The following is a 24,638-nucleotide window of genomic DNA, read 5'->3' on the forward strand; positions in this document are numbered from 1 at the left end:
GGACTCTCTTTTCACTAACTGCTCTTTCACCAGTCATGTTGGATGCACACTCTTGGAAATCAAGCAGTAGAGAATGAATTGTCAGTAAACTGAAACCATTTTTAATGTGTTCAAATGTGTTTCCACTCACTTTGTTCCCCCCTCTTGTCCTGTCTCTTCAGCACCGATGAGACGGCCACAGAGAACATCCTAAAGGCAGAGCTCACCATGGCCTCGCTGTGTGGTCGTCTGGGCCTGGTGACGCCTCGTGATGCCTTCATCACAGCAATCTGCAAGGCATCTTTGCCGCCACACTATGCCCTGACTGTGCTGAGCAGCAACTCTGCCAACCTCTCAAGCAAAGGTACAGCACAGATATACCTGAAATACCCAGATAATACTGCAAACCACTTTACAGCTGAGTTTGGTATGCAGAGTCGCCGTCCTGTAGGCATCCAAAATCTAATACATAACTGTACCACACACAGATGAAACTCCACTTTACAACCCTGAGGATTGCCTCTGGTCGTGTGTTTTTATGTTACACTAATGAGCACCTTGCCTGTTTCATATGGTTGGACGTGCATGCAGAGAGCTTGACATGTAAACTGTTGGTACTCCACCTGTCCCTGTTGCCCTACTCTTATTGCGTTAATCCATAACTTTTGACCGTGGCTTCTAATTAGGAACCAATGAGAATGTTTCTGGAGAATGCAGACACACACACACACACACACACTCAGAGCTGCTCTCAAACCAACCGCTCAGACATTCATTATTTGCATATTAGCTCTTAGAGATAAAGCCTGCAAATTGGGTCTCAACTCACGATGAATGTTTGCCTCGGAGTTAATTAAGAAAGCTTTTCTTGCATGTCGTAAGCTTTGTACAAAACCCGTTTGTGTGTATTACGGGCTTTGATTTAAAGACTCCTTGTGTGTGTTTGCACGTGTGTTTCTGTCTGTATTCTCCACAGCCTACTCAATCCAGGGCCAGAGTGTGCAGATTATCAGTCCCTCCAGTGAATCTCATCAGCAGGTGGTGGCTGTAGGGCAGCCGCTCACTGCCCAGCCCCAGGGCACTGTGGTGGTAAGGACACACTTGCACGCACATTTATGAAGCTATGAAGAAGCTATGGTTACACTTGACAATTAACATTTTATTTAATGTTGCAGTTATAGCATAAAAATAAAAATAATAATAAAAAACAGATGTTACAAAGTGCCTCACGGGACAATAAAAGCAAAATAAATGTATCAATAATAAATACAATAAAATAACTATTAAAACTGAGCAGCACAAAAAAAATGTCTGTGATAATTTGGTCGTAAAATAGATATAAAATAAAAAAGTAAAGGACAAAAACAAAGCTGACAGACAGCTTATAATCAAGATAAATTAAACAAACAGCAATTTTCCAGAAACTGCTGCGGACAAGCAAAACTGAGCATGAGTAGCCTAAATAATCTAAAAGAGAGCTGTAGTCCTGACCTGAAAGTCCAAGGCAAGACAGAGCACAAATGAGTTTAAGAGACCAGATGGGCTCCAGACCGTTTCAAGAACAAAAAAACATAACAAGACAAACCTTGAACTATGATTTGACTAGCATTAAGTATTTATAAGCTATATTGTCGAAGGTATAACCCTAAGAATCAAGCTAATGTGCCATGCATAAAAAAGCAATCCCATCCATTGTCTCTGAAGTTTCACTGAACAGTTACACAGAGATGCACCCGTACTCTCAAATAAAATAAAATGCAAAGCAAAGCCATTTGTATGCAGGTTGTCAGTGTTATTAATATGCATAATGTGCACAACACCCCCATTTATAATAACGCCCACATTAAAACAGTCACAGTTACTCTCTCAAGGCAAAATTTATGTCAGGGACAACTGTTATGAATAAGGGCAGGTCATTGTTGCTAAAATTCCCTTGAGGACAATAATAACATTTCAGAAAACATGGATTGTGACCTTGAACCTGACAGCACATTACATGTGCTGTAATAAAAATTTTCCCCGTAGTAATAATAACGTTCACATGTTTTTTTCTGGTCTTAAGACTACTTTACGTATGTGTATTTTGTCCTCTTCTGTCAGCTGACTGCCAAGAATATCCAGTGTATGCGAACACTGTTGAACCTGGCCCACTGCCATGGGGCCGTGCTGGGCACCTCCTGGCAGCTGGTGTTGGCTACACTGCAGGTACGACTACCACCTGGTACCACACACGTATGCACACACTCTTATCTAATCAGACATGGCAAAATAGACAGTCCACATTCTCTCTCTCTCTGTCTCACACTCACACTCACACACATACACACACAGGTGCATGTACACAAATTACATTAATACACGCATAAATGTTTAGTTGCACTGCCCATGAGAAAAGAGATGACTTAACAAGAATAATTGTTATAAACCAAACTATTAAAATTTGTTACTTTGTCTGTTTTAAATGTTTTTTTGTTGCTTTGTAAATTTAACATAAACAAACAAGCTGATTTGGATTTTAAATTGAATCATTCTTATCTCATTTACCTTTCTTCTTAGCATTATCTACTAGTATGTTAGTGTACACATCTTGTCTGGCCCTTCAGCTTCTCACTTCTCTCTTCCAGCACTTAGTGTGGATCCTGGGGCTGAAGCCGGGGGTGGGCGGTGCCCTGAAGCCTGGCAGAGCTGTGGAGGGACCCAGTACAGTGAGTTTTATGGGAACTGTGCTTTGGAAGCATTGTACTGAAAGTCTCTTACCGTTATTGTTGAAGGCTATGAGTTTACTGGCCGTGGTTGTGTCTTTAACCTGAACAGGTGCTGACCACAGCCGTGATGACAGACCTGCCCGTCATCTCCAACATCCTGTCCAGGCTATTCGAAAGCTCACAGTAAGAACCAGTCCTTCATCTGTGAAAACAAACTGTTCATGCCAAATATGCACATATAATATGCTTTATGTATTGTTTTTGTGATCCAGGTACCTGGATGATGTGTCCCTGCATCACCTGATCAACGCGCTCTGTTCCCTCTCCCTGGAGGCCATGGAAATGGCTTATGGAAACAACAAGGTAAAGTCTTCCTGTATTTTAGTACAAGGTGAAACTTTACCTGTCTTTAAACAATTTTGGAAGAGTTGTTGTCTTGCTTGTCTGTCATGGATGACCATACTTGCATGCATCCAATCAGCAAGGTGCCCCTATTTATATACTTTCTATTGTCTTGTCTTGGTTTCAGGAGCCTTCTCTCTTTGCTGTAGCCAAGCTGCTGGAGACAGGCCTTGTCAACATGGACCGTATAGAGATCCTGTGGAGACCCTTAACTGGACACTTATTGGAGGTAACATCTATTTATAGCTACAACCCACAAGGTGCAGATAAAGAGCTCTGTTCTAAAACACTACATTTCATTCAAACTCGGTGAAAGAAGATACAGTTTATAAATTTGAAATAATTTTGTCAACCAAGGTCTTACAGTAACCTTTTCAATCGCTTTAGAGGTGCAGATTTATTTTACTGGTTACACATCATCTATTACTGTATATTAACTGTTCAGGGAATTAGACCTGGTAAACTGGACTTAGGGGGGAATGTTTAAATTTGGAAACAGTAATTATCTCTTTTTCCATTGCTGATGATCTCGTTGGAGAAATTTGGAACCTTCTCTTAAAAATAATGAAAGCCAGAAACTGAAAGAATGTCAAAATTGCCCCCTTCTGCTAAACCCTTTTGGTTACTTTATCCAGTACCAAGTCTCTAATAATGCCCTTGTTTTCCATGGAGTCTGCCGCACATGAGCCCTGAAAGTTAAACTGAAATGAAATTATAGCTGCAAGCAGCAACACAGAGACTGAGCTCTGCTCTGGTGGTTTAGTCATGAAGGAGAAAAATAGCTGAGGAAGCTTTAGAAGGGTTTTTAATGAGAATTACAGCTTTTGATAAAAACAGTGATTTTTTTTTAATTTAGATGATTGTTATACCAGAATTATTAGCAGAATATGTAATATGACCTGACCGGAGATTTTGTTGATGGCTCATCAATTCTAAGAAAGAAAGAAAAATCCCCATGCATACTTTGTCTGATGAGACAACATTAGGGTTTTAAAATAACTTTTTTAAAATGTCTGATCTAAAGTTGCATGCACTGCTTTTTGAAATGTAAAATGACAGATGTTGTGGAGCCCTGGCAGATATATCAGTTGCTAACAGCTATGGATTTAAAGCATATGTGTTGTGTGCAATATTTTTTAGAAAAAGTTGACGTAGCTTGAGTTAAGTTTATACAACACACTCTGTAGTTACTGGAACCCATTTTCTCCTGCCTGTAAGAGGATTAATATGTGTGTTAAGGTCTGTGTTCAGAGGTTTTCTTCACATTTTCTTTGTCTATCTCCCCTCTCTTTTGCACTCCTGTCTGTTTTGCAGAAGGTAAGCTCAGATTCCCTCCTACCATAATCACTGGCTTTTCCCCATATCTTTCCTTTCTCCCAATCTGTTCTCTCTCCCTCTAAGTCTGGCATCCACATGTCGGAGTTGAGAGGTCGCTATGTCGAAATGTGTCCGTTTGCTGCGCCTCAAGTGTTTGACCTTACAGTCTTGTGCGCAATTTGCAATGTGAAGCTCTGATTTCTCACAGAAGCAGAATCTGAAGCTGTACCTGCAAAGTATACTCATTGCAAAGTATACTTAGATAAAATGCTGCTTATCTTTCTTTGCAGGCTTATTCAAATTCAGTGCTTTTATGTTTTGAAGGAAGTGTGACAATGATCTCGCCTTTATTATGTCTTTATTTACAGATGCACATTATGATAAAGATTAAGATTAAATGTGAGGCATTAATGATCATGTAAGAAGCCAAATTTTTTTATAGATACACATGGACCATCTGGGTTCTGAAAGGATACAGTTACAGTACTGTTTCCTCCTAGCAGTCTCTCTGTATGCCTGTAAGCAATACAAAGTTTTCTACTCTTAAAATTCTAAATCCTGACACTAGAAAAATAAAAATCTGTTTGACAAACCTCCCTATAGACCAAAGATGATTCATTTGGATCACAGATTAGCTGAAATGCTTCAAGCAGAAGACAGGTTTCATAACACATTAGTGTACTGCTGACCCCAGCCTCTCAATGTGTATCTACACTAGCTTTCATGATTACATTGTCTGTCAGAGCATAAACTGTTATCACAGGGGATCCCAGTCTCAATCACACAGTTCGTGGTTTATTTCACCCTCCTTGCTTCACACCTACTTATTGTGAACACTGCTGGGAAACACTGCCCTGAACACCCTCTGCATCTGATCTGCTGTTGTACGCACGTGTCTGCATTTGTGTGTCAATGTGGTCTGTCCTGCAGGTCTGCCAGCACCCTAATTCCAGGATGAGAGAGTGGGGGGCCGAGGCATTGACAGCGCTCATCAAGGCTGGCCTGGCCTACAAACACGACCCTCCACTGGCTCAAAATCAGGTAGCTAAGAACACAGGTGGTTGTGGCCAAAATGAGAAAAAAGCAGGAACGAAATCTGTGTAAGGAAGTTGTACTTTCCACTGTTACCATTTCGCTCTAAGCTCTTCTCTGTCATAGGAACATTGTAGAGACACATCAGAAAGAGGTGTTGTTGGTCTTCTCTGGGTTTAACTCGTTTGTAATGCTGACATTTGAGAAATCTCCTCCACTGTTGCAGTGTATGTCATGATAGATAAGAGTGTGTTTGTGAGTGACAAGAGAAAGTGACTGTGACATTTCTGTTTTTCATATTTTAAGCATTTGGTGCACAGAGTCTGCGACCTTCACCTTAGTGCGACAGATAAAGGGAATGGCACCAAGCTTATCTCAAAGAGGGCAGAAGAATTGTTTGGAGGTTAATGGGACAGCACAGAGCCGTACAAATGATGGCTGTCCTGCAGAAATGCACAATGCAATAATTTCTTCAAGGCCTTTCTTTCACTGTGGGCAGGCTCTTACCACAGCTGGTTGTTTTGTTAAAATACTGTTATTGTAATTACACTGACTGCATCCAAACATGGCATGATTTACAATGTGAAGAATGAAAAAACAGAAATAGATTTGATTATGACTCATTGCACACACCTAAAAACACTGAAAGTTTAGAAAACACACTTTTCCAAGGTATGTTAGTTCATGCATATTTTTTTTTTCCCACCAAAAGACCAAAATAATATCGCCCACAATAGCTGCTGTATATTAAAAGACATTGTGTCTGTTTCTCAAAATGACTCAGGCATCTGCATTCATTATGTTCCTCCCCTCATTCAGGTTACTTTAATGTGTACCTGTCTATACAGTGTGTCACCCATGCTACTCAGAGAACAGGGGTAATCGAGAAAATGACAGTTATGACTCATATTTAACAACTCTTCCTGCTGAAGCACAAAAATATCTGCCCTGATTTTACCAGGACTTGGAAATTCGCAAACTCTATAATAACTTGAGCTATAAAAAAAAAAGATCTGTTGTGGCAGCTCTCAATGTATAAAGTTTCGGTTGATATGGACAGCATTTGTTTACACATACTTATATAAGTCTCCCCCAAACTGGATGTTAGAAAACGGAAGGATAAAGATGACTTTAGGATGTACTCACAAGATTGAATGGTTTAAAATTTTGAATGTGTATATATATGTATATGTATATATATATGTATATGTGTGTGTATATATATATATATACACACACATTCAAAATTTAAAACCATGTATGTATATGTATGTATGTATGTATGTATGTCTGTATGTATATGTGTTTATATATGTGTGTATATATGTATATATATATGTATATATATATATATGTATGTATATATATATATATATATATATATATATATATATATATATATATATATATATATATATATATATATATATATATATATATATATATACATACATAATATAGTATTTGTGTTGTAATAGCCTCATTTATAAAGTAAAGATTTCATCTTTTTAGATTATTGTCTATCAGTTAACAAGTCAGTTACTATATCTCTCTTTTTTCCCAAAGCGGCTGCAGCTTCTGTTGCTGAACCCTCTGAAGGAGTTGTCCAACGTGCTACATGCAGACATCCGACAGAAACAGCTGGAGAGTGTCCTGCAGATCCTACAGAGTCAGGGAGACAGCCTGGGGCCCGGCTGGCCCCTCGTCTTGGGTGTCATAGGAGCCATCCGCAATGATCAAGGGTAAACACACAGGGGAGGAAAGGAGAGAATGGAGAAAACAGACAGGGCTTTGCATATTTAGTTGTCGCTGAAGTATTTCTTGTTGTATGCTAATTGCAAATATGTGCCATCCTAAATTTCTCTTATAACTACACTTGAATTTACACTGGAAATAATTGTACCATGCGTCTTGTTTCCCTTCAGCGAGTCATTGATCCGAACAGCCTTCCAGTGCCTGCAGTTGGTGGTGACAGACTTCCTGCCCACCATGCCTTGCACGTGCCTCCAGATCGTAGTGGATGTAGCCGGCAGCTTCGGCCTGCAGAACCAGGAGCTTAACATCAGCCTCACCTCCATTGGCCTACTGGTGAGATGACAGATCTCTTATCTTGTGTTTTTCATGTGCAGACACATAGGCAGGATTCCTTGTCAGTGCTGTACTCTCACCTAATAAACTATAAAAATACACTTAATCATAAGTCTATTGTTTTGAGAGGCCACCAGTAGAATAATGTGGTGTAACTGGTGAATTCCCAGCTGTGATTGTGTAACTATGAAGGTGAAGCAGAATTATGCTAACAGAGGATATGGTAATATAAATTAGATATTAGAAACTTCCTGCCATACTTATAGTATTATTGCCACATGACTTGTTCGTTGGGGAATGACAGGCTGGACACTTTTCTTTTCCAATAGTTTTACAGCTGAAACATAGTACGTTTGATATAATTAGACAATTATACTATCACATAATTCCTTGTTTTGCATTATTTTATCTAATTTAACAGCACTTAACCACACTGCTGACATTTCGCAGATACTTTGTACAGTATTCAGGTCATGCAAAACCCGATATTGATCTGTGGTTTGCAGGATTATTTCTCTTGGAGTGTGGCGGTTCCTGCAAGATTACTTTATGGTAATAGGATAGCAGAACTGCCAGAAGCATTTTACCAACCTTCCTCTTCAATTCATGCCCCCACTCTTTCCCCCGACTTCCCTTTTTTTTTTTTGCCCACAGTGGAACATTTCAGACTACTTCTTCCAAAGGGGCGAAGCCATCACACAGGAGTTGGAGCGGGAAGAAGAAGCTCTGCAGAAGCAGGCCCAGGAGAAAGGCGAGACCCTGAACAGGCCATTCCACCCGGCCCCTCCCTTTGATTGCCTGTGGTTGTGCCTCTACGCCAAGCTGGGCGAGCTGTGCGTCGACCCACGGCCCGCTGTGCGTAAAAGCGCTGGGCAGACGTTGTTCTCCACGATCGCTGCCCACGGAACCCTGCTGCAGCAGCCCACATGGCATATTGTGATCTGGAAGGTAGCATGAAGGAATTTGTCATTTTCTTTTCATTTTGTTATGATGGAGGTGGAGGTGGAGGAGGCTGTCATCAATATTGTTTGTGCAGAATGCTCTTAAAATAAATATGTTTAATAAGGAAAAACAAAAACACACTTTAAATCCAAAGTATGTATTGTTTTTCTCAGATTGTATGTACTATATCAAAAGATCAATAATAACTTGTATGATTACATTAAATTTATGCCTGTTAATAATTATCTCATTTAAAATGATTATAGTCTCAAATTTAAATAGGTTGCTGTTCTGTAATTGGCCAAATGCAATGGTCTGCTGCTTGAACTGTCTTGTTGCCCCTAGGTCCTGTTCCACCTGCTAGACTGCGTGAGGAAGTCCTCCACCACAGCGGACAAGGAGAAGATTGAGTCTGGTGGCGGTAACATCCTCATCCACCACTCGCGCGACACAGCTGAAAAACAGTGGGCGGAGACGTGGGTGCTGACACTAGCCGGGGTGGCACGCATTTTCAACACAAGGCGGTATCTCCTCCAGCAGTTAGGTGAGCCATGCATACTGTGCTCTTAAACTGAACCAGTATCTGTATCTGATACTGGTGTACAAAACGGGACAGTTTACTACAGCTGCCACAGAATTGTAAACAATGTGAATTACATATTGAAATGTATTCATAAATCTGTGCCAAGTGTAGCAAAGGTCCAGAAAAGGCCCAGCTGTTACTGCAATATTACCACACATTAAGTCATGTTAAGCCCCATGCAGACAGGATTAATATTCCAGGGAGATATGAATGATAAAACATGAGCTCCTCATTAAGTGCTCTCATTCCTCTGAACATTTTAGCTAGTGCCAAATTACAAGAGGTGACTCATAATATACAACACATTCCCAGCCTACTACACATAAAATCACTTAGAGGAAGGCTGCTCTTCCCACACACAACCTAGAAAAAAATGAATAACTGTTGCTGGCAATGTAATGTCACCGTATGGACCTCCGAGGATGATTTTATGTCATTTGAAAATAGGTTCATATTGACAAAATGTATTAACAGGAAACTGTGTTTTTGACTGATACACCTGCAGTTCTCACTATGTGGCCTCTTATAAATTGTTAGTTGCCTTATGTTGGTCTGAAACCTCACATATCAGCGTGCTAATTGTCACACTTAATTCACAGTTGGCACATACCGCTAATTGGCAGTCTCACACTCTCCCATCATTTTGCTGCAGGTGATTTCTTCGAGGCCTGGGAGGTGCTGCTGAACCACATTCAGTCAGCTGCTCTCAGCAAAAACAACGAGGTCTCGCTGGCTGCCCTCAAGAGCTTTCAAGAAATCCTCCAGATTGTTACACCTGTGAAAGACTCGGACAAAGCAGGTGATGCGTTTGCTGCTATGGGCGTCCCCCCGGTGCTCATTGACCCCCTCTCAGCATCTGGTCCTGGCAGACCCCTGGTGCGTTCAGATTCGCTAGTCGAGAGGCTCACGCGATATAACGGCGCTGAGCTGCAAGCCCCTCCCCCAGGGGAGGAGTCGGCCTTAGAAGATTCGGCTTTGTGGTGGTCAGCGTGGAACACGTGGTATCGAACTGGAACAGACAGCACGAGACCACCTAGTGGGCCAACAGAGAAGCTCTCCTTCATCCCCAGCCAGCCTTTCCTCACAGCATTGATCCAGATTTTCCCAGCACTCTACCAGCACATAAAAGCTAACTTTAGTATGGAGGATCTGAAGAAGCTGGGGGTCATCCTCCATGGGGCTGTGTCCGTGCCTATCAGCAGTGATGCCTCGCCCTTCATCCTTCCCTCCTACACTGAGGCGGTGCTCACCAGCCTGCAGGAAGCTGTGCTCACCTCTCTGGATGTTTTGCAGAAGGTGGGCAAAGGAAATGTATTATCAGTAGGGATGCAGCAATTCTGAAATTCTGGGCTGATACCGATGTTCAAAACAACAATTTGACCGATAGCTGGTACTGCTGGGTTTTTGTGTTGCTGCTTTTCTTTCTCTCGTTATTTATTCCCCCCCTTTATGCCAAGGACGCAAAGAAATCTTCATTATAACAAATCAGTTTTAAAGTCATACAGAGCACAAATTCAACTGTACTCATTAGGCCTGTCGCGATAATCAATAAATCAATTAATCTAACGATAACAAAAAATGAGGTCGATAAGTTTTCTGGGGTCGATAATTTTCATTTATCAAAGACACTGGATGTCAAGAGAGTTAACTCCAGTGCATTGATCTTGACTGATTACTCGCGGTTCCTTACTCCTCCGTGGAGTGAACCATCTTGTCAATCACTCACTCTTTGTCTGTGTGTGTGTGAGGGGGAGGGGCGGGTCTCCTGGCGTACACAGTGCAGCATGCGAGACAGGTGAGGAGTGGAGATAGAGAGAGAGAGATTTGGATGACAACATGGAGTTGGTTGCAAAGCCAAAATCAACGGCGGATGTGTGGGAGCACTTTGGATTCAAGCCAAATGACCGCGGTGAGCAACTAAACCTGAATGAGCCAGTATGTCGCATCTGCCACAAAACGGTGTTAACCAAAAGTGGTAACACAACTAATCTGAACCTGCATTTGAAGCACAACCATCCCATGCAGTATTCCCAGCTTGGAAAAAAAACTGCTACCAAAACTACAGAGGGGCAGTCTCCGTCTTGTCGACAGGCCACCATTAGTGGTGCGTTTGCTAAGCAAACAAAATATAAGCGTGACAGTGCTAAGTGGTGCGCACTAACAGACAGTGTAGTTCGCTACATTGCACAAGAAATGCAGCCCTTTAATACCGTCGAAAAGCCGGCATTTCGGCAAATGTTGTTTATTTATAGTTTCAGTGTGGTAAGGTTTTTATTTAAGTTAATTTTTTTGAGAGTCCATGTCATTCATTGTTATTGGTTGTTTTGTTTATTTATTTTGGATATTTGCAATGTCTTTTTATATAACAATTACATTTTAATTTAAAAATAAATGTTCATTGATCTTTAAAAAGGGTGAATTTGCATTTTTATAGAACATCATTATATTTGAAAAATGGTACCTAAACGACAATATTATCGTTTATCGCAATAAATTTTGGGACAATTTATCGTCCAGCAAAATTTGTTATCGTGACAGGCCTAGTACTCATTTATGAAACAACCTTTCAAATGACCTTCTTTCACATGAAAGATTCTTTTTTTTGAAAAAAATCCTTTTTAGCCTGCTATACAATGACATACTCCATGGTAAAAATTTCCCAGTACTTAAAAAAGCCTTACAAACTAATAGCAGGGATACCAGTGCCTGTAGCTCATGAATGTGGTACAGATAAACATCAGCCACTGTCATCAGTGAATGTCATCTCATTTTCCCATAGGCCAATAGCAGTCTGCAAGTCAAATGTTGCCTGAGACTGATGTTTGGCCGATATATCAGTCAATCCCAGACTGTCAGCAAACAAAAATATAGGTAGAGCCCGAGGGGTCTAAGACACAAACTATATAAGCACAATGTCCCCGGTTTGGATCCAGCAAGGGACCTTTGCTGTATGTAATCCTCACCTCTTTCTCTGTCCGGATTTCCAGTCTAGCTATCTACTTTACAATGTTAGAAATAAAAAAAAATAATAAAAAATCCTCTTATGTAGGAGCAGCCCTAATGCTTTAATCTGGTGTTTATCATATAACTCACAACACTACAAATGACTTTTTAAGGGTTTCAATAGATGATCATTTCCATAATTTATAATTCTGATGATTTTTTTTGTTTAGTCATCAAACTTCAAACTGTAAGAAAATAGTAAGATGTGCCAAGGCCAAAGTGATGTCTTTAGATTGCTTGCTTAGTTTAACCAAATAGTCCAAAGTTTATATTTCTATTGATATAAAACAGAGAAAAATATTTTTTGTAGGTAAAATATATATTTATTATTATTTCCTTTTATCTTTATTTTCATTTGACTAATATACTTAATGTATATAACCGGGAAAAACATTTCTTTGTACCTTTAATTAACACCATTACTTGATATAGCAACTCCTTACTCTCCCTGTCAGCCAAAAGTTATTCCTTCCCATTTTGTGTCAGCTTAGTCCAGGAAACAACGTGTCAGTCTGCTAAATAATGCAATATGCACTCCTGTGGTGGATGTCAGCAGTGTTTGTTCCTCCGTTCCCTCCCTGCTGCAGGCCATCTGTGTGGGCCCGGAGAACCTGCAGGTCATGTACCCGGCCATCTTTGAACAGCTGCTACTCTTCGTGGAGTTCTCCTGCAAGCCTCCTCAGTACGGCAGAATGGAAACCAAACACGTGGCAAATGCCAAATACAACCAGGTAGGGGGAAATGGAATTGGCCATAATCCTGCTTGGTTTTCATTTGCAATTTGTTTTGTTTTACAGTTTGTTTCATTAAAATGTTGGATTGTGTGCACTGTTAGTCATCATCCTTCTCTCTTCAACCATTTTTAACAAGATCATCTCTCTTCTTTGATGTTCATGAAGCACCTGCTCTCCTTCCCCACCTCAGTGTAGTTCAAATGAAATGCCTATTGTGGCCCTTCATGAGATTGACAGGTTCCCCTGGACCCCCATTATTAGCCCCAAGCTATTTCTTCCCCATATTCTCTCCTGTATGCTTCGTCTTACTGGCAGCAGGCCACAGAAATGTTCCACTACATATCAGTTCAAATACAGTTCACATTAAATTACAAAGAACCTTGGTGATCTTGAGCAAGATTACTTCATTTATAAGACCCACAAACTTATTTCACAACATGGTTCTGATATCAGTTATTACTCTTTGGTGTTCTTGAAACCTCCAAAATCCATAAGCTTCTTTGCCTCCAGGGGAATGGTGAAAGTTGTCTTGCTCTAGCACTAGCAGGTTGGTACAGATACGCTAAGAACTGTTAGCACTACGAGCTTCATGTCTCAAATCCTGCATGTGGGGTCCAGACTCAGCCCCATCCTGGACATTTGTGTTGATTTGAATCCGTTTAAATTGTTTAAGTTGGTGGATCAAACAAAATCCCCCAGCTAAACAGATGTTATGGGTGGTCTTTATTGCCTCATTGGCTTTTATCCAGTGTTGTCAGATTGCCTCAAATGTCCTTGGTGCTAGGAGTGAGTGTTTTTTTTCCCCCTTAATCATTCCTGATCAATAAATCTCATTTAGCCAACAACAACACTGCAAATTCGATTCAACTTAAGCACCAGTTTAATTGCGATCTTCTCTCATTCTGTTTCTTGGGACTACTCACTGGATAACCATTTTAGATCCAGCTGTTTGCACCGGTGAGTTCTGTCATCTCCTTCAGCCCCCTCTATAGTTTTACTAAGATGTGCTGAATGGTGACGACCTACCCTCTGCGGTAGATGAGAAATCACACCGCATGGTAGGCTCTCATGTCTCATCTGCCTCTCTCACTCACTCCATGCTCCCCCTCTCTGCCTGCCACTAATTTGGCGGTTATGCCTCTGTGTGCACAGTCCCTGTGCAGTTCCATTTTCAGTTGATTTTGTGTTTTTGGTGATGTTCATATGCACTCATGTGGTTCTGTTACTCTTTCTTAAAGACACACTTTGTAGTGTCAAGTCATTTGTTTGGCTATAACTTTTCAGTTACGGTACTCATGTAAGCCTAACAAAACCTGAAGCAGACTAATAGCCGCTGTAACTTTAAAATACATTTGTGTGTTACTTGTATACTTATACAAAGTGTGCCTTTAAAAAAAAACTGCTTTCAATGTGGCTCTGCCAAAAATGTAGGCATGAGACTTTTCAGATTTGTTTGACTGATGTCCACTCCTTTTTTTCTTTTCCTCTTGTTAAATCCTCTTGCCCACGCAGGCGGAATGGGTTGCCTTAAACTATGTGCCCTTTGCTGAGCGCTCCTTGGAGGTGGTGGTGGACCTGTACCATAAAACAGCGTGCCACAAAGCTGTCATCAATGAACAGGTCCTGCAGAACATCATCAAGGTATTTTCACCCTGACAGGGTATTCATGATTTCCATGGTCACGAAAAATTATAACGGAAACAGTAAGACAAAACCAACCTGTTTGGATACAATGAAATCTCAAAAAACACATTACCAATATAAAAGGGGCAATATGTAAGATATGGAAAGAATTATCGTTTAAAAGATTCAACAAATGAGCTAACATAATCAACGGAATGTGAAGAAACAACAGTGTTGCAGGGATGTCTACTGAAGTCAGCGTGCCAACCAGCTAGCCCAGCCTGTCCTGTCCCATAAGATCACTGCATACCTCAAGAGGAAAATACAGTTGTCAGTGTAGTGTCTGAATGTTTCTTATACCTCCTGAGCTCTGAGTGGCAGGACAGGATGGGACAGGACCAGATGCTTCCCTTTAAGTAAATGTGGGAAGGGGACAAGGTAGAGGTCTCATGTCCAGGAGAACAACATATTAGTCCTGTAGTGTGCGTCAGAGAATAGCTAAAGGAAGAGGCCCACACTTAGGACTGACCAGTTCAGAGGTTCAAGATTGATTCGATGTATACATTTTTATCTAAGTATAGAGAGACTAGCAGGTCAACTTTAGATAACATCAATATAGTCACACACACACCTCCACGTACACATATTCCCTTGAGAGAGAGGTGTTATGCAGACCTATTCTTTTCCCACAGGATAGAAGGGCTCTCAGTGCCCCAAAAGTAAACAATTAGAGGAAACAGGCGGGCATGAGCAAATGAACTTTAAAAAGGACCTGCACACCAGAGAACGGGGGTGAATTTTGGTTGATCTCCTAAGACTGAGGGTCCGAGAGGAGTTCTGATAGAGCAGAGGGCAAAGCATTTTGGGCATCACTTTGCCGAGATTTGAGAATACCAGGGAGTGCACACTCTGGTTCGGACGCTGGCTTGAGATCTGTTTCAATAAAGATTGCTCTGTCATATTTACCCAGCCTTGCCTCCACAGAATTTCTTTTATCAACATACTACACGCCGACACCTTTTGAGGACGACAGCCCATACACTTCATCAGTTACTCTGATGATATGCGGCCCGCATTATTTTGGAGCTACCTTCACATTCTGAACACATTTTACAAATTACACAAAGCAATTCTAAAGTGTGGTTCACATGTTCATTCTCTCCAGTGGGGAGTAATGTGTTAATGTTAGGCTAACCCTGAGGCCTAACTGTGATGTTATGAGAAGGTTTTGTTATTTAAAGAGTGTATTAACACAGGAACACACAGTGTGGGAAATTGCTGCCACACTGCTATCTACTGGATTAAACCTATAGGGAAGTTCAACTTCTGGCATACCTTATCAATTGTGTCAAAACAGCTTTTTTCCATTAACTGACTGAGGATAAGCACCAGCTTTGGCATCACGGTGTTGAGTTTCTCTTCAAGCTGCTATAATCGTTATTTTCATATCAACAATGGATCAAATGACTGCATGTATCTGAAAGGGGGTCGCTCATAGTGACGAACCTACAGAGAAATTACCACCCAACTCTGCAGTCAGTGATTTTAGTCACTGTTTCAGTTTTTAAACCCACAACATCACTATTTTGCTTCACTCTTACTGCTCCCATCAGAGTCATTTTTGGCTGCTGGATTCAGCTGTTTTCAGTGAAAAGGCTCTAGAAAACCCTTCATACACACCATGCTCAGCATCGTCAGCACACAGACAAGCTTAGCTACAAGCTGGTGAATATAGTGGAGCATTTAGCCGCTAAAGAGCTGCACAATTTCATCAGAATGTAATAGTATCACAGGTTATTCCCCCCACAACAAATGGGAATGCCCGGAACTGAATTCTCAACAGGCCGACTGAATTCCAATTTTAAAATACATCTGCTACTTCTTTAATGGCGAGTCAGTTTACAATTCAATACATTACACAATTTACCCATAAAAACAGTGACATTGGTCTTCAGGTTTTAACAGACGGGCCTCCAGCTCCCCATTTGAATCATGAAAGAAATAAAATATTCACTAAGTAGTCGATCGAGAGCAAAACAGAACTTAAAGTAAATGCTAATGTTGCTCTGTGTCTGCTGGATGTGTAAATAAGCCAGTATTTGCTAAAATGCCAGTTAGTTATCGGGAGATAATGTCAGTATCCTGTTTATAGCTTGTTATGCCTCCCAAAAACGGTTACTGAAGGATCGAACAAACAGACATGCAGTATATATGAGGTGGCATACATAGGTCAGCAGTATCGTAGAAAGGTGCAGAAATGAGGTCAGAATGATCGTTGTTCAGGGTTTTGTCTGTAGTCATGTCATGTCTTCTAACAGCCTCTAAGGGGCAGACAGGCCAACCGTGAATGAGTGAGAAAATCTCTGACTGAAGCCCAGTTCCACTCCGGCCCCTACACATACTCCCCCTACTCACTCTCACAGTGGGAGTGGGTTACAAAGCCTTCCTACACTGAGTCTGCATTGATGAAGGCTTACAAACCACAGTCCTCAAGTGCAGCACCTCTAAGTAATAAATTGCTTTACCTCTGACGGATACATCATAGACACACACAGTTGAATAATTGTATGAATGTATAATAAATAATGACACAGAGCTGAAACAACCAAATTATTGTACTGTTAATGAATGAGTGTGCTATGTCCTTGTCCACACACCTACATATTTGACAGTGCTGTGTATAAGATAATCTTTAAATATTAATTTAATTACCCGGCTGAAAGATAAGATATTGCTTGGACACCATGCTGACGAATGTTCTGTTTCCATTGGAGAAAGGTGAGGGCATCCTAAAGCTTGCTGGTGTATTTATACCCTCCGTCTCAATTAAGAGACCCGAGACTGTGACTCCACACAGAGTTACATTCCGTTGTGGAGTGGCAGGGTGTAGAGATCGTATTGGAATTGGATGCTGATGTTGTGAGTGAGTTATTTTCCAAGAAAAATGGATGTAAAAAAGATTCCAAGAATTGCTCTGTCGATGTCCAGCAGCCTCTGGGGAACTCTCATGCCAATTTTCTCTCTGGCCTGATATTTAGCTTTTATATAGCAGACGTGAAGTACAGGTGGTGTCTAATATTGGCAGCTTCTTCCAAACATTTTCTGTATGCATTGGGTCAAAAAACAAAAGATTTTGTTTGTGTGAGTCATCAAAAGGCTTAGCTTTTTTAAGCTGGCACTGAGTATCCCATTTTATCCAGTTTCTGACACCTGTGTTTAACTACTCTTTTCCCATAGTCAAACTGAAGACAGTGGATTTGCCAAAGAACTATTAAGAATGTTCCCTAAGGACAAATCTGGCCATTTCCCTTTTTTTGTCTCCAAAACAAGAGGCGGTACTTGTAAAGTCTCAACCTTGGGGAAACCAGCTGCTCTCTGCAAAGAGGACTTTGTTATGAAGATGGTTTATTACTTGTTCTGCTTTTATAGACTTGAATAGGATCACTGCTGATGCAAACATGTCTTTTGAATGTAAACTCTATGGAATAAAATCATACACTTCAGTATTAAATAGAAGAAGTACTCCAGACAGTTATGGATTGTAACTTTAGTTTTTGTGTTTCAGTCTCATGATCTCTTGTTATTGCAGTCTCTTCCTTTCTTTTCCCTTTCACCCTTCAGACTTTAAGAATGCCCTTGGGTTTGAAATATGCCTGTCCATCAGAGAGCACCTGGAAGCTCGCGGTTTCGTCCCTGCTCAAGGTGCTGTCTATAGGACTGCCGGTGGCACGTCAGCATGCTTCATCTGGGAAGTTTGACACTATGTGGCCAGAGCTGGCCAATGCCTTTGAAGACTTTCTTTTTACCAAAAGGTACAGATTTATACAATGTTAAAGTTACATATGCACAATTTGGAAAGCTCATTCCAAAAAAGCTCAGAGTACCAAGCTCATTGTTATGGTGTTTTTTCCTTTTATAGCACACCTCCAGATAACCTGTCCATCCAGGAATTTCAGAAGAATGAAGCCATTGATGTAGAGGTAAATACTTGTTCCTAGTATCTGGTCTAATAGCATGAGTTTGTGATTTAGCCTACATCAGCATTCTCCCTCTCCCTCATTCATTTTAGGTGGTCCAGCTGATCAGCACAGAGATTTTACCGTTTGCCAATTTCATCCCCAAAGACTTTGTTGGCCAGATCATGGCTATGCTCAATAGAGGCTCCATTCACTCACAGTCTCCTTCGTTCACAGGTAAGATCTCACTTTTGCAGCTAAAATAATTCCACTTGTATTGTTTGTATTGTTTACTCATGTTTCTGACATTTACGGCACAGCAGGGTGGCCAAGTGAACAAATTGTACTGTTAGCAAGTCCTTGATTTGTTGCAAAAGTCCTCTCTGAGACTCATCACCAACAATGGCTCCTGTCAAACTCTCATGTGTTGAGCAAGACAGTAAAGCTGGCTGTCCACTGACTGTAAATCTCTCTGGAGAGCAGCGTCAGCAAAATAATCTAATAAGTAAATGGTTTTCTCTTGACAGAGGCAGAGATCGATGTGCGGATGAGGGAAGAGTTTTCTAAGGTGTGTTTTGAGACGTTGCTGCAGTTTTCCTTTAGCAACAAGGTGTCCACCCCGCAGGAGGGCTACATCTCTCGTATGGCGCTCTCCGTGCTCCTCAAAAGGTCCCAGGATGTTCTCCGACGCTATGTAGAGGATGAGAGGTTGAGTGGACGCTGCCCTCTTCCAAGGTACACCCCACATAAGACACCTGCTTTGGCCTGTTTGTTTTTGAACAGATGTCCCCCATCAGAAATTCAGCTCCGCCATGATTCTACCACTGAGACATTTAGCAATGCAGTACCAAGACCACCCCGGCCACCCAACCATGCAACCATTATTTTTCCTTTTCACTTTTGTAAACAACACAAAAAACTGGTCTTATCCAGTTTTACACACTGGCACCACATTCCAGGGTTGGGTGTAACGCTTCATTATGCAATAAGTGATTTTTTTTTAAAGAGACAATGGAAGTTAAATGATGCCCAAGGGGAAATTGCACCATTAGTACAGAAAATGCCAAAGGGATGTTAGAGGGAGTTTAGAAAATTGGATAATTAGAATATACACATGAATAGCAAATGCAAGGTTACAAATTCAGACAAACAACATTTTAAAAACTAAAATGTGTTGAAGTGCCTTTATATTACAATTTATAGCAATTTACATGTATTAATCACTTTTCTATTGCCCATATGTGAGCAGATTGTAACGTAACGTGAAAAATTAGACCAACCCCGTCTCTCCCTGTTGCCTATACAAGCCTGTGGACGACTTGTTTAAGTTGTTTGGATTTCTTTGTGGAGAATTTTCCACGACAGTCCGAAAGATGTGACTTTATGCACGTTCTCGAGTGCCTCGTCTCAGTGGCTCTCTCTGCTCCGCTAACAGAGAGCAACAGTAGCTAACGTCAGTTTAGAAATGGAGTCCGCTAACATAAACTAATGACCGGTTTCCAGCACAACACAGAAGTTCCACAGAGCCCCTTTATATACAAGTTATATATATATATATACTGTATATGAATGGAAAGAATGACAAAGTTGTGGATTGCATTTTTAGAGCATCAAAACAAAAGCAGAACATAAAGAGTAAAATACTGTCTACTATATGAAAATGTGAAGAAATCACTTACAGGGGAACTCAACCAAACAATACATCAAAAGTGTGTTTAAAGGTCTTTAGTACTGCTGCATCTGTGAAAACAGTTGAATAAAGCTTTTTGTGTACTCCATAGATTTAGCATTACACTCCTATTTAATGAGACAATTTGTGAATGTGGGAGGCCGCTATAGAACTTACAAAAAAATACAAACTGCTACACATGAAAAGTTGTTTTTAAGGGTACAAATAGAACAAAATGTTCCTTGTTGTTTTCACCCTTCTTCGAACTGTAATATCTACCAGTTTGATGTCTTGTGTGTCTTTGTAGCTAATGAAGGTCTTTTTCCTTTTAGGCAACAAGTGACAGAGATTATCTTTGTCTTGAAAGCGATCAGCACTTTGATGGACTCGCTTAAAAAGACACAGCCAGAAAATGGTGAGTATCAAACTGTGTCAAGGATTAAATAGATCTTGGAAAGAGGTGACACAATGTCAAAAAACTTAAAGGAAAAATAATAATGCCACCATGCCACCATATGCATCGTCTGTTCATTTCAGATAAATGTGTCAGAGTACAGTTGGGACCATTTTTCAAATGAGTTTTATCTTCAATCTGGGTAGAACTGTTTACGTTTCCAGCAAGGTCAATTACTAGAAATGACTTTTTTTCTAACCACCATAGATTGAAACGAGACATTCTAAAATTACGTTTTTGAAGTGTCCTTCAAGATGTTTGCATTACAAACCTCATTTCCATACGCCTGTGGGAATTGTATCAAGCAAATGATTTCTTTGATTGCCTTCTATCACAATTCTCTTCTCTTCTCCTCTCCCTCCCATCCCCGCTCCTCCTTTGTATGTTTCCCTCTTGCTCTGCGATTCTTTTGTTTACTGTCTGCAGTGGATGGCAACACATGGGCTCAAGTGATTGCCTTGTACCCCACACTGGTAGAGTGCATTACCTGCTCTTCATCGGAGGTGAGCTCAGCCCTGAAGGAGGCCCTGGGGCCCTTTAAAGACTTTATGCAGCCACCTGTCTCCAGAGTCCAGAATGGAGAATCCTGACCAGGCTCGCTCTCAGCTCTTTGTTTTTTATAATGAAGAAATCTTGAATGTGTCTTCTCAACCCACGTGCTTTACAAGTGCACGGACATGAACTCCATGTGAGCCCCATCTACGGTGACATGAAGCAACCCACGGTGAACGGAGATCCGAGGAACGGCTCGGACCACGTCGATGACCCCGACCTTCATACGCATCATCGTATGCTTCTTATGTGAGCTGATAACGCCTCTCTGCCCCCCCTCCATTCTCATACAGACTGGTTGCACTCTTGTGTTAACTACAGAGATTTAAAAAAAAATTGCAGTGTTGCCTCTGGGTTTAGTTTGTTTTATTCTCATGATGAGGCCGAGTCGATGTACAGTGTGTGGTGATAGTGTTGATGATGTAATTAAGAAAAAAAAATGCAAAAACTGGGGCTTTATTGATCTTAAAAATGAACACTTAGACTTTTGCAACATTTTCAACAGTGAGGATTTTATGCAAGAAAACAAATCTTACTGTAACATTCCATGTCATCTTTAGCCAGCCATCTGAGAAGGGATGTATTTGTCTGTATAAAATAAATGGGACAATTCTACAATCAGTTCTGTGCTGTGAGTGTGCTCACTTACAATTCATGTTAAGTTCCTTACCAAAAAACAAGTAAAGGTATTTAAAAAAAAACCAAGATGTTCTTTCAACAGTCCCTTTTATTTAACCATCATATTAGTAGTGTTTTTAGATAAAAAGAAAAAAAAAACAGCATTAGAATTATTAAACATCATATGGCTAAAATTTCACCACCACAGTAGGCATAAAAATGTTATAGTTGATCAAGGTGGTCCTGGTTCAAATGTGTTGATTCACTAACAAATACTTACTGATAAGCATTTGTTTTGTTTTATGTTTCATTCATCTTTAATCTAATGATTTTTTTGATCCAGTGTGTATCGAACAAACTCGGTGTTTAAAATGTAAAACTTCAAAAACAAAATAAACAACAAAATGGCAGCTATATAAAAAAAACAATTATGTAGATGCAGCTATAACACCTATTGCCTGCAAGTGACACAAGTGTTTGCCTCTTAGAGTTAACATAGACAGGTCTACATCTGCTGGTCGGAACCAAAGCCCCCAGGAAAGAGTGGCAGGATTTGACACAGATTTGAATAGAACTAGTTGGTGAGCGCAAAAATGGCACCTATTCAGTCCAATGGGAATTTCTCACCTGGCGCAGACGCCATTTTTGAGCGTCCAGGTTTACTTCCCGGCTGAGTGCTGATGTCCTATCCAGGTCTTAATAATAGATTCATGTTTTATTGCTATTCAAGTTAGCGTAGAGCTAAACTGGAAGATGGCTGACTCTTGGCTGGTTTCTAATGTGCATGATCCGAGCCCCACAGTGAGGAAGATGTGGAAGAATCAGGTAATTTTATACGTTTCCAGTTTTTATTGTACATCCATGGTCTGGCCGGGTGCTAAATCTGTGTGTACGATCTATGGGCCACACAATAGGGAAAATCTGAGTATTTCCATACTCGGGAACTCAAGCTTTTTTGGCTTCAAAATGCCACTTAGCAGCTTTCATGGGACTGAATGGGGCTCCGCCTCCAAGGCTGTGTCCAGATTTAAAGAGGTCATATTATGCTAATTTTCAGGTTCATACTTTTATTTTGGGGCCCTAGTAGAATAGGTTTACATACTTTAATTTGATCAAAAAACACATTATTTTCTCATACGGTGCATTGCTGCAGCGTCCCTTTTCACACTGTCTTGAACACTGTCTTGTTTTAGCTACAGAGTGAGACATCTCGCCTCTGTACAATCTTTGATAAGAGTTGAACATGCGCATTACTTAACGGGCAGGATGTAGCCAATCAGAGGCAGAGTAGGGCGGGTAATGCCGAGCAAGGTAGTGTGATCTAAAATAACGCCACTAAAGCGGTAGCAACTGTATGTCTGCTGACTGACTGGAGTGTATATATTTTATAATAAATATATTAAAATATATATTTATGTAATGCCTGTTACATAGTAACGCCCGTTAGCTAACCTTTTACGTGCACAACAATGCTTCATGACACAATAAAGGAAAGGCAAACACACAAAAAGCACAATATGACCTCTTTGATACAATGTCCTTGGTCATAACTGAACAGCTCCCCTTGTGGAGAAAGTGCAGCCTGCTAAACGTGAATTAGTCTGAACTGAATTAGTGACGGAGAAAGACACGATCCTAAACATGTCGGGCTAAATCACAGAAATTGATTTAAAACGGTTCACCCAACACCTGGAATCTTAGTAGCTGAACATTTTTTTTTATTATTATTTTAAATTTTTTTGCATTTTACAGAATTTTAATATTTCACGACAAGATCACCTTATTGTAACATGGCCCACATTTTTTTAAATTTCTCTCCTAAAGGCCTGCGAAAGCAAAATTTGAAAATACTTTCACAAAATATTGATACCGTTAATTAATATTAAGGTGTATTCTAAAAGCAGCCTTTAATACGTATTTATTTTTATTTCCCGGTGATAACATTGGATCCAAGTTACAGATGGACATTTAAGAGAGAGTATTCTGTATAGTCTCTTGCTCTGGGTGTCAGCACTGTGCAGTAGGTGGGGTTATACAACACAACGCAGTGACAACAGGGAAACCTCAGGAATAGAAAACACCTCTTTACACTTGTGATCGTCGTGCTCGGTGCCCACACACGGAATTTCACAGCGAGCCTCCCCTGCATGCTGCTGGGACCCCTCCGCTCCCTCTCCGTGTCCCCCCTGGAGGTCCTCGAGCCGGAGTTTCAGATCATCCAGTAGGTCATATGAGGGGAAAGGAGCGTTTTGTGGTTAGGGCTGAAGAAAAGGAGGAGGAGGAGGAAAGAGGAGGAGGAGGAGGGAGGAGGAGAGCGCAGGGAGCAGGTCTGCTTGGGCGGGGTTTCCCTCGTATTTCAAGTCTGCACAGAAGAGGAGCGGAGCGGGGAGAGGACGGACCAGCTCCGGCTGCATGGGAATGTCGCTGTGGTCGCTGCTTTTTTTTTTTCTTCGTCTTCTTCTTCTTCTTCTTCTTCCGTCTTTACGACATTTTCTCGCCTTTTCCCAAACGTCCTCGCTCTTCTATCGCATTTTGACCACGCACTGGCTGAGGTAGTAGTTTGTGCTGTTGGTTGGGTTGTGACACTGCCCGCTATGGAGATGACTGCGCAAGCTACTGCCTTGCTAGTGCTGGTGCCTTCCTTCACTTCAGCCGAGGAAAAGGAAAGAGAGAAAAAAAAAAGAATGAAAAGAAAAGAAAAGCCCAGGCTGCTCTCAACGCTCTTATACTGTTATAACAGGTAATGCATACCGCCAGTGTAGTGTGGCTGCCGTTTTATATCAGGAGCTGCATTTTACTGCTTTTTATCCGGAAAATGGCTTGTACGGTTGCATTGTTGCATTTCTAAGAAAGCTGGAGCCGATTGTGAACTGTATCGTGTTTCATCCAATAAAACGGTGAATGATGGTGGTGGATTTTAAAAAGCACTTTGTATGCAGTTTTAATTTCATGTGAGATTTTGGACATGCATGTCATACAAA

The 24,638-nt window shown here is 40.9% G+C and overlaps 1 protein-coding gene across 2 annotated transcripts in view; it reads left to right on the top strand.

Annotated features, from left to right (window-relative positions):
* mon2 (MON2 homolog, regulator of endosome-to-Golgi trafficking) overlaps nucleotides 1–21,660 on the top strand; it is a 40,786-nt gene extending 19,126 nt beyond the window's left edge. The window contains exons 14-35 of one of the 2 annotated variants that reach the window (XM_073471419.1): nucleotides 162–343; nucleotides 956–1,068; nucleotides 2,080–2,184; nucleotides 2,604–2,684; nucleotides 2,794–2,867; nucleotides 2,957–3,047; nucleotides 3,214–3,315; nucleotides 5,334–5,444; nucleotides 7,002–7,177; nucleotides 7,361–7,523; nucleotides 8,178–8,471; nucleotides 8,811–9,009; nucleotides 9,701–10,344; nucleotides 12,639–12,782; nucleotides 13,725–13,742; nucleotides 14,298–14,426; nucleotides 18,030–18,220; nucleotides 18,328–18,388; nucleotides 18,478–18,601; nucleotides 18,892–19,099; nucleotides 20,366–20,448; nucleotides 20,914–21,660. In XM_073471419.1, the coding sequence (XP_073327520.1) occupies nucleotides 162–343; nucleotides 956–1,068; nucleotides 2,080–2,184; nucleotides 2,604–2,684; nucleotides 2,794–2,867; nucleotides 2,957–3,047; nucleotides 3,214–3,315; nucleotides 5,334–5,444; nucleotides 7,002–7,177; nucleotides 7,361–7,523; nucleotides 8,178–8,471; nucleotides 8,811–9,009; nucleotides 9,701–10,344; nucleotides 12,639–12,782; nucleotides 13,725–13,742; nucleotides 14,298–14,426; nucleotides 18,030–18,220; nucleotides 18,328–18,388; nucleotides 18,478–18,601; nucleotides 18,892–19,099; nucleotides 20,366–20,448; nucleotides 20,914–21,077 (3,457 nt within the window). In that variant the 3' untranslated portion in view covers nucleotides 21,078–21,660. The remainder of the gene's footprint in view (nucleotides 1–161; nucleotides 344–955; nucleotides 1,069–2,079; nucleotides 2,185–2,603; nucleotides 2,685–2,793; nucleotides 2,868–2,956; nucleotides 3,048–3,213; nucleotides 3,316–5,333; nucleotides 5,445–7,001; nucleotides 7,178–7,360; nucleotides 7,524–8,177; nucleotides 8,472–8,810; nucleotides 9,010–9,700; nucleotides 10,345–12,638; nucleotides 12,783–13,724; nucleotides 13,743–14,297; nucleotides 14,427–18,029; nucleotides 18,221–18,327; nucleotides 18,389–18,477; nucleotides 18,602–18,891; nucleotides 19,100–20,365; nucleotides 20,449–20,913) is intronic. The other variant, XM_073471420.1, reaches the window with a different exon arrangement.
* Nucleotides 21,661–24,638: the final 2,978 nt, after the last annotated feature.

This window comes from Pagrus major, chromosome 8 (assembly GCF_040436345.1).
Source record: "Pagrus major chromosome 8, Pma_NU_1.0".
Taxonomy (NCBI): domain Eukaryota; kingdom Metazoa; phylum Chordata; class Actinopteri; order Spariformes; family Sparidae; genus Pagrus; species Pagrus major.